This window comes from Sparus aurata, chromosome 13 (genome assembly GCF_900880675.1).
Source record: "Sparus aurata chromosome 13, fSpaAur1.1, whole genome shotgun sequence".
NCBI classification, from domain to species: Eukaryota; Metazoa; Chordata; class Actinopteri; order Spariformes; family Sparidae; genus Sparus; species Sparus aurata.
Genome location: NC_044199.1, coordinates 14,696,497 through 14,706,934, shown reverse-complemented (window position 1 = coordinate 14,706,934; position 10,438 = coordinate 14,696,497). Strand labels below are relative to the sequence as shown.

Below are 10,438 nucleotides of genomic sequence, written 5' to 3'. Positions count from 1 at the left end.
CTTAAAGATGAAAAAATTATGAAATTGCCCCTTCCTCAACTGACCTGAACCCAATTGAGAACTTATGGGCCCTTCTTAAATGGGAGATTTACAGTGAAAGAAAACGGTACACCTCAGTGTCTGGGAGGCTGTGGTTGCTACTGCACAAGAAGTTGATTGTCATCAGATCAAGAAACTGATAGACTCCACTAATGGAAGGCTTATCACTGTTACTGAAAAGAAGGGTGGCTTTATTGGTCACTGATTTTATTTATTTATTTATTCATTTATTTATTCATTTGAATGTCAGAAATGTTTATTGAAAGTTTTGAATTGTTTGTTTATAATTCTCACTTAAACAGATGAAAATAAAAACGTGAGATGGGGAAATGTGTGTTTTTTAATCTAGTTGCGTTATAATTCTGCACACTAAATGTTGCCCAATAATTGTGTACATATGATATTCTCCTAAGAAAGCCAAAACCTCACTTTTACTTTATCATATATTCATGTTTGAGGTTTATTAAAATTTCGGATTAACCGAGAGCACTGTAGTTGTTATTAATGCATTAATAAAAATAATCCTCAAAAAAAAAGACTTGCTTTATAATTGTGCACACATTGTTTGTCCTAAATGCCATTAGACACTGCTGCAACCTTATTTTATAAATAAATTATAATCAGACTAACGTCAAAAGAGCACACGAATTGTCTCGCGCGTGCAAGATTTAAAAAAAACAAAAAGAAAACCCATCCATGTCACCTCCAGGTCTCCATAAGGCAGTGCTACGGCCATGTGACCACAGAATAGATAATGTAACTGATTTAAGAAGTGGTGGCGGTTCCTTCTTGAGCTTAGTTGGCACTAAAGGTTGCGCCCATGGAGGTCAGAGCTGCGGGGCTGGGGATGCTCCGTGTCGTATGCCTGTTCGCGGTGTTTGACGCGGTGTGTCTGCTGGACAGCGGCATGCTCTTCCCCCGGGAGTCCCCTTCCGGAGAGGTGAAGGAGCTGAACGGGCTGTGGGACTTCAGGGCCGACGACTCCACTAACAGGAACCAGAGCTTCGAGAGGGCACGGTACAAGAAACGGCTGGCAGAGGAGAGCAGGGCAGTAGTAAACAAAGTAAACAACAACAACAACAACAACAACTCTGAGAAGTAAAGCAGCTTTTCTTTTCTTTGCGGTCGTGGAAAGTTGAGTCAAATACAATTATATTATTTGTACATTTGTTGAGTGTTTCCTCTTCCCTTTACTTTTTGTACATATGTTGTTTACAGATGTAGGCTACTTAACACTCCACCACAGTGACACACATAAAACATCATATTATGTATTTGGGGTCCAGAAGTTTTGGACCACTCGTTAAGGTACTTTTACTTTGCATTGTTTTAATAATAACAGCTCAAAAGTTTTAGTGACAAGCTGAATCCTAGAAAACAAATGCCACGAATATCAGAATATCATTGGGTCAGTATCACTATGAAGCGCCTATGGTGTCCTCGTCAGAATCACTCAGTCATCATGAAAATGTAGCAGAATAATGAGCCTCTGAGGTCTTATTATAAAAAGCCAAACATTCACACACATATCAGCACAATGATATTAAGTCTCATGAAATGTGTTCCCTCATTTTATACCATTTCTTTTCACTGGATGTACCTGACTTTGGCATGTCCCGCACACTGCTCTGCTTACTACAGTGTCTGTAATGAGTGGTTAAATGATACTAAATCAAACAATGTTTTACATTGTTGTATTGTTCACAACAAGTTATTTGATAAAACAAGAAATTTCGATCATGTATGTTCTATTTTCATGATCATACTGAATATTTTGCATGTGTCCCTGAAATTGCTGTCCACCTGTTGTTATGGGGCAACTGCCCCTGTAAGAAACCCTCTGATGTTTTCAGTGACATTAAAACCACCATTTTGTCTTTATTCAGTGGAGGCTTAAACAGTGGCTAGTTGCAGATGAATGATTTACACTTATATTTCATCATATTGTGTGTGTAGTTGGATGTTGTCAAGCCTAACATGTCCACTTTGTCATAGTAAAATATCACTTTTCAGAGATGTGAAAAAATATTTGTTAAACAGTACACACAGTCACCTTGCTAGCTGAATCATCTTGCTAACTGAAGGTCCACCATGTGCTCATTAAATGCAAACATTAACCAAAAATGTCCACCCTGTCAGCATGCCTTCCATGGACACGGTCTGTGACAGGAGGGACATGCGCAGAGTTTACGCCATATGCTGATAATGTTACACATATTACAACAGCTATTTCACAAATAAAAGACATTATGGACTTTTTTGGACATATCGGTATTAGCAAGCCTAGTCTGATAAGGCAAGCCTAGTTTACCAGGACCACCAAAACCCTCTGGGGTCGACGGACGCGCCGGTGCGTCTAAATCACGTGACTGATTTGAGATCATGTAGCAGCAACAAGCAGCCTCAGTGAGTCTCTGTTTCAACTTATGTGAAGGTGCGACCTACAAACTATATTAAACCGTTTTTAAATTGTGTTGATAGGCCACGTAAAACCAGACTTACGATAAATACGTTTACACCACGCTTTTTCGCAAATATTGTCGCAACGTTTGGTGCAGGAAGAAATGGTAATTAAAAAAAACTGGCTTTTCTCAGGAAAGTGTCCGCAAGCAGGAAGTGCTTGCAAGCATAATGGTGGAAAAAGGCACCACATCAACCAATCACAAAATTATATGGCTTGTTCTACAGTTTAGTGTTTGACTTGCAGAATGGTGTGGGGATCTTTATTCAGTGGCTGCATGCAGGTAGAGTGGATCAAAACCAGTCTGTTCAACAGGTAATTGTCGTGTTGGGTTCTTTTTCAGGTAGTGAATAAAGATGTGACTGCTGAGAGCTGCAGTTAAAGTGCTTTACTCGTTACTCAGTCAAAACCAACAACAACCTCCCGACATATATTGCAGCTCCGTTAACCCTTAGTTTAGAGCCCCCTCTAGTGTCTGACATTATACCTGTGTATATCCAGATCACACAACAGGAATTTCCCCCTCCATGGGAAAAAGGACCTCTGACATTTTTTTAATACCTAATTTCTTTTAGACTTATTGCATTTATGAGGCCATTCAATGGCATTTCACAATGTGTTCAACCTGTTATGTCATTGTCCACCCTGTCATTTTCATGTTTTATGAGAACAAACAAATTATTTTCACAAGTTAGTGAAACCTTTTGTATAATTCCTTTATAAACAAATGAGGGCCAAATAGTATTGTTTGAACGTTTGACCAGATATCTTTCTCGTTAGATTTTATTTAGAAAAGACAGTGCAACTCTTGCAGATTTTATAGAGAAACAAAGAGTTTGCTATAATTTCACTATTATCCAAATACTTTTCCCACAAACTAAAATATATTGTTAAGAAAGGGACTAAATGTCTTTCTGAAAATGTACATTTTATAATCACTATGAAATGACAATGTATTACTCTACTTTGAATTTGTCCATGACAGGGTGGACATATTTTGCTGTTTGCAAACATTGTCTTGGAGCTTGACCAACATGCAGTTCTAACAGCATAACATCTACTTAATACAATGAATATGAAGTTCAATGGGAAATCTCAGCTTTTTATTTTGGGAATGGGGAAGTCTCAAAGGCACCTTATGGTGATATTGAAAAGTAAAGCATTTTAGACTTACATGCACTGCCCCTTTAAAAATGTTGAGTCTATCCATGACTCTGTGAAATTGATTAACACAACAATTTCACTTAATACACGTTTACTTCCTTTCTGCATCCTCACACTCCCTGCTTATTTCTAGGTAAATGTATGAAAAACATTGTATGACAAACATGTCAAATGTTTTTCTTATATCTGAGACACACATCTGTGTATTGAGAACTCAGTAGCCTGGTATTATAAATGTTGTAGTCTTTGAGAATGATGGTATTTAGCATAGGCTGAGAATAAAGTATGCCTGAGAGTATCATGATTTTTGATTATCCCTGTAATGACCAGCTCACTACAGGCAGATGTACTGTTATATACTATATACAAATACACACAAAATACTGTCTTTTTACTGAAGTTTGTTTTTTCCTAGATTGGTCCAGTGATCGACATGCCAGTTCCTGCCAGCTACAATGGCATCACACAAGATGCCGCACTAAGAGACTTCATAGGCTGGGTGTTGTATGAGCGAGAGGTGGTGGTGCCTGCCCGCTGGATCTCTGATGAGGGAACAAGAGTGGTCCTCAGAGTGGGAAGTGCTCACTATTTTTCAATAGTGGTGAGTATGACGTGTACCTTCCTAATCCACTCCAGTCAGAAACTCATTTGCATCATTTTATTACAGTTTTAACAAATGACGCTCATCCCCTTTTACATCTACCTGTTGTGCTATCAAGCTCATGTGGAGTCATCGTATTTACCTTTTGCAGTGGGTGAATGGCGTGAAAGTGACACAGCATGCAGGCGGCCATCTTCCTTTTGAGGTTGAGATTGGCAGTCTAATCCGCAAGGACCCCACCATGCCGTGCAGGATTACCATCGCTGTCAACAACACACTGAGTCTGGAGACTCTTCCTCCAGGAAAAATCCAGTACATGGAGGACCGCACCAAGTAACCTCATTTTTTTCATTTGAATTAAATCACCGACTTGATAGAAAAGCTTAAATGAATATGCTTGCTTTCCCAAATTTACATCAACCTACTATTTGCTTCAGTGTTTAAAACAGATAATAATATTCATACTTTTAATAATCAAAATTAACTGTCAGTGAAATCTGTAATCAATCTTTCTCAAACTTGACACGCAATTTGTACTGTAAGCACATCACACACTTTCACCTGAAAATATCGTTTCAGTCTTTTGTTATCTTAGAAATGTAATCAGTTATTCTTAAACCGGCTCTTCCCCTTTTGTTCCGCACCTTAGACATCAAGCGATGTTCCCTGATCCCGGGGATTCGAGCCTTCACTGGTTTGATGTAGTGTTTGGGTGAGATTAACATGTGCACCTGTCAGTGAATAACTAATAGATAACAAGCAAAAATGTAATTTCTCAACAGGTATCCTGAAGGTTTTTTGTGCAAAACATCTACTTTGATTTCTTCAACTATGCTGGCATACATTGCCCTGTGTTGCTCTACACTACTCCTAAGGCTTATGTGGATGACATCAGTGTGGTGACTGACTTGGATAAGACAGGTAAATAAATACACCTTACTATGTTAATTTACCCAATTTCAAATTGTCAAATTGAGTAAACTGATTGTTATCAGAAATCACCGGTAGCTTTATTGAGAAGAGATGTTTTATTTAATGTACCATTGTTGAGTGTTGTTCTCTCCGTGTTTAAGGTCTAGTCAAGTACAAGGTGTCAGTCCAAAGTGCTGCCAAAGGCACCATCAGGGTCACTTTAAAAGACAAAGATGGCCGCTCTGTGGCCTCCTCCAGCAAACCATCCGGAGTGCTCAAAGTAGAAGATGTTAACCTGTGGTGGCCATATTTAATGCACGAGAATCCAGGTTATCTTTACTCTATGGAGGTAAGAACACACATACATGTCAAAGTGAAGTTTGACTGGATTTGAGAGAGTAGTAAAACAGTTGGCTGAAGAGGAGAAGGAGAAGTTAATATGTGTACAAATGAAATAGAGCAAAATTGCTAATTTCTTCAGCTATAGTTATGTTTTGATTCCAAGTTTCCCTCAAATCAAATAACCTGGGCAGGGCCTTTGGTGAGGTTCTTATCTTCAGTGCACTTCAACACTCAGCAGCAAAGTAAACTCAAGTGTTTTTATTTTAACCTAAATTTGAACCCTGTACACTGTGAAGGTGAGCAACACATCTTTCTCTCTCCTCCATTTTTGTTCCTGTCATTATGCTCTGCATGTTTGGTAGAGTATTGCACAACTGCTTCTATTCAAAATGTCTGCTGCAAAAGATGCAAGATAAAATGCTTCTGACATTTGCATAAAATCTAGGTTCACCTAATGGCAACCGATGGGAGATCAACGTATGAGGATATGTATACTCTTCCAGTCGGCATCCGCTCAGTCGCTGTTACCAGCACCCAGTTTCTCATCAACGACAAGCCTTTCTACTTCCATGGAGTCAATAAACACGAGGACTCTGATGTGAGTACCAACAGAGGGAGGCTAAACTTTTCCTAGAAGATTCATTTAGCTGACAAGCAGCATATAGAGCGGAGATAACATCTACAGACTGTCTTTCCTGATAATGGACAGGAAATTGGATGGGACCAGTTCAATAACCGCATCCTCCTTTCCTCTTTTCCTCGTGTTATAGATTCGAGGTAAGGGCTTCGACTGGTCCTTGATCGTCAAGGATTTTAACTTATTGAAGTGGATGGGGGCCAACTCATTCCGCACCAGCCACTACCCCTATGCTGAGGAGATCCTGCAGATGTGTGATCGCCACGGCATCGTGGTGATAGATGAGTGCCCTGGGGTGGGCATCAAAGACATGTAGGTGTCACTGCTAACATCTCTGTGCCCTTTGGAGTTGTTTGAGCGTTCAGTCAAAAGAGTTAACATCGTGGAGCTTTTCTGAATACTGGCAGGCTCAGATCAACTCGATTTGAGGAAGGGACTTCAGTCTCTATTACAACAGGGCTATCTGCTTGAAGGAGCAGCTGTAAAAACTCTTCGTTCCTGCAATCTACAATCTAAAAACAGCAGTAATAATAGCTACTAAAGCTCCACTAATTTGTTGGCAAACACTTTTAATTTCCTATAAATTCTTCACAATAAAAGTCCTCCACTATTGAAAAGCTTTTATTGTGAAGCAGCAAAATCAGGACTGTAGTTTAGTACAGTTTTAAGGCACTTGTGCTTTACTTGAGTATTTCCATTTTCTGCTACTTTTGCTTACTTTATACAACACTGATAAAATACTACAGATATCCTAAAGTCCAAACAGGGATGCTGGAGAGAAACTAAATTTCAAACCACATAGATTCAGTTAGAAGCTACAAAAGTACTGAGAGACGAACAAACATGAGACTTTAAAACACATTTGTCTGAAATGTCCTGCACAGACATGACTTGCAACACATGCTTCATAGAGAAATTAAAAAACTGTTGAAGGAGATGCAAATCAGTTTGAGTCATCGTAACCAAAAGTGCCAGTGGAAAAGTCACATGACTCTTCGAGGACACACACACACACACACACACACACACAATAAGTCCCAAAGTTGGGCTTTGATTTGGGAAATGACTGAGAAAAGGCATCAGAATAAATTATGAATATTATCAACCGCGTAGTATTTCCTAATAAAGTTCAGTTCCACTTGAATTCATTAAATCAAAGTTATTTTGAAGGGAAATTAGCGAAAAGATCAATCAGATAATTTGGAAGATTTGGAAGATCCCCACTTGATCTGAATAACTTGTGCTGCGTGGGTTGACAATGGGTAACATGAAATAATCTAGTGGACCTTTTGTGCCTTGCTGATGTAGTCGCAGTTTTGGAAACGCCTCCCTGGCCCATCACCTGGATGTCATGGATGAGCTGGTGCGTCGGGACAAGAATCATCCCTCTGTGGTCATGTGGTCAGTGGCCAATGAGCCGGCTTCAGAGATGCCCCCTGCTGAATTCTATTTCGAGTGAGTACTTGTCATTTAGTTTAGCCTGGATGTGAAGAATAGAATGGAGTCACTCATCAAATATTCATTTATACACAACACTGATAATTGACTTATCTGCCCCCTCTGGATGCAAGAGCATTCACTATTCCTGCCCCCAATATGGCTCTTTATCTGTGCTTACAAGAGCTGAAGAAGATTTTTTGGGGGGTCATTTTTCTAACTTTATTTTAGAGAGAGAGAGAGAACAGGACTACCAGGACTGCTCGGAAAGCTTTAAACCATCTGTATATGTTCCTATAGGAAACTACTGGTTTGTTTGTGGGTCCCAGCCTATCCTTTTACTCTGTATGCAAACAAGGAATGCAAGAGGAGGAAGTCACAAAACTGTCCTGAACAACACCAACAGCTAGAGCTCAGTCATAGCCTGGAACTCTCAGGAAGATAAACAGAGCAAATAAATACTCAACCTGCTCAATTACACTACCCATCAAGTAAAGCTGTGTTGTGTACGGAGAACAAAGTGTATACACAATTCTTTGTCACGCTGAAGTTGTTACACACCAAGCAGTTTCTTCAAGTTGCACAAATGCAACAGAAGTGTTCTTGTAACATGCTAGTAATTGTATAACATTGTAATCCCTACAAACTTGCAATGTAATCTCTGTTCTGTTTTTCCTACAGGACCTTGATAAAACATACCAAAGATCTGGACCCGACCCGGCCCGTCACTTATATTACTGACAGTAACTACGCCAGGGACAAAGGGGCGAGTTTTAACTGTACTCACTTCAATATCAGCAGGATAAGAGAGTGAAAACCTGCACAGCATATTGATCATCGTGTTTATTATTTGACACACACTAATTATTTTGTATTGATGCAGGTGTCAATATCATATACAGTACAAGTACAGTAAAAGTTTTGGTTTTTTTAAATAGGTTTTTGCTGTTGTTTGAAGAGCAACTTAACACCTGGAAATCTTTTTTTTGCCAACTTTTCCCTTACAGCATTGCAGTGTATGTTGTAGTTCTGTATTCAAGTTCAAAGTGACATCACTGTTGGGTGTGATTACAATGGGAGCACTTGTTGCCTCACCCAGCTGCATCCAGGTGAAAGACTTCAAAATTCCAGCCATAGTCTGATGTAAAGTTACTCTTTGAGGTTTCTGTCATAGAGTTAATGATTAAACTAATTAGATGTCAACTAGTCTGATAATTGGTTAATTGGTTTGAGCATTTCTTTTAAAGAAAGAAAGGAGAGTCAGATGGTCAAAGAACCCTGCTGAGCTTCAGAGCTTTATCTGTCTTAATTCTGAAGCACTTGTTGATCTCAATAACAAACTAAGTTGTTGACATACCTCAGAATGGATCACATTCCTTTACTGTGAGCAATATCTTTCAGGGTGTAGTTAGAAATGTAAAGGTGTTGACTATTTTGGACGCGCTTGACAACCTGCAGTTTCTAGATTGTAAAAAAACCTACAGCACCTCTCAGTTCTGTTTTCACAACAAGTTTCTAGTGAAAAACAGAATTGTAGCTCTACAGGTCATTTTATTCTTTTATCGTGTCCCCAGGCTCCCTTTGTGGATGTAATCTGTGTAAACAGCTACTTTTCCTGGTACCATGATTCAGGCCATCTGGAGCTCATCCCCCTCCAGCTCAACAATCAGTTTGAGAACTGGTATGGAAAGTACAAGAAACCTATCATCCAGAGTGAATATGGAGCTGACGCAGTGCCAGGGCTTCACAGTGTGAGGATTCATACACACACACATCACAATGTTTGTTGTGTTTTGAGTGTTTGTTGCCTGCTAGATTTTGGTGAACCTACATTGCATATTTTCCCAAACTTGTTTGATACTGTGGGTAAGAAGCTGTCTTTTCACATCTCCAGGATCCACCTGTGATGTTTATTGAGGAGTACCAGAATATTGTCCTGCAGAGCTACCACAGCGTGTTCGACCAGAAGAAGAAGCAGTACGTCATCGGGGAACTCATCTGGAACTTTGCTGATTTCATGACTGTGCAAGGTATAAAAACAATAAAGAGCTCAGTTTGCCTCCAATGAAAGAATCCCTCCACACCTTAATCAGGCTTCTTGTTGCTCCCTCTTGTGTCTGCAGGGTTGATTTGTGTAGCTGGCAACAAGAAGGGTGTTTTCACCAGGCAAAGGCAGCCTAAAAGAGCAGCATTCATCCTGAAGGAGAGGTACTGGAGACTGGCAAATGAAACAGGCAGACTTGGACTGCCTCCTTCTAATCATCAATGCCATGCCGTCAAGAACCCTTGGTAACACCCACCAGCTGGCACACCAAGACCAGGACAGGACAGGCCTGATCTCATGTAAACCCAGCTTGATGGAAAATGCTGGCAAAATTTACTCAGTTTCTTGAAGCCGTTTACTGAAGCACATTTAGAACATTTCCTTTGAAATCATTTCAGTGTGTATGCACAAAGTAATACCACCATGACACATGATTCTTGGAAGGGCCAAAAGTATCACAGAAAAACTTTTTATCTAAATATTGGTGGATCACAGCCCAAAAGAATGCACCTGTTGTATTGCATTTGATTGTTTCGTTGATATGCAAAATAGTAATAGGAACTCATTTTCCATAAATGTACTTGCTTCCTGTGTTTAAATGTCACAGCCCACAAGAGTAATTGATAATTAGTAGCCCTACATCTTTAAAAAGCATTTTACCTCACAAAAAAAACTCTCCCAATAATTCTTTTAAATACATTTTATTATTAGTTGGGCCAGAAACATCTTGGAGGTCAAATTGAATGTAATGGCGGCCGAGCATCTTGCAGCCTTGAGTGCCTCATCAATGGTGCAATTCAA

General features: G+C 39.6%; 1 protein-coding gene across 1 annotated transcript; it reads left to right on the top strand.

Annotated features, from left to right (window-relative positions):
* The first annotated feature begins 822 nt into the window (after positions 1 to 822).
* Positions 823 to 10,372, top strand: LOC115594191 (beta-glucuronidase-like). Its single transcript, XM_030438071.1, is given in 13 exon segments — positions 823 to 1,090; positions 4,080 to 4,265; positions 4,417 to 4,598; positions 5,048 to 5,058; positions 5,061 to 5,186; positions 5,339 to 5,550; positions 6,004 to 6,117; positions 6,290 to 6,468; positions 7,465 to 7,611; positions 8,275 to 8,359; positions 9,168 to 9,344; positions 9,488 to 9,623; positions 9,717 to 10,372. Coding segments are annotated over 13 exon segments (1,956 nt in total). The 5' UTR covers positions 823 to 859; the 3' UTR covers positions 9,887 to 10,372.
* The last annotated feature ends 66 nt before the right edge of the window (positions 10,373 to 10,438 follow it).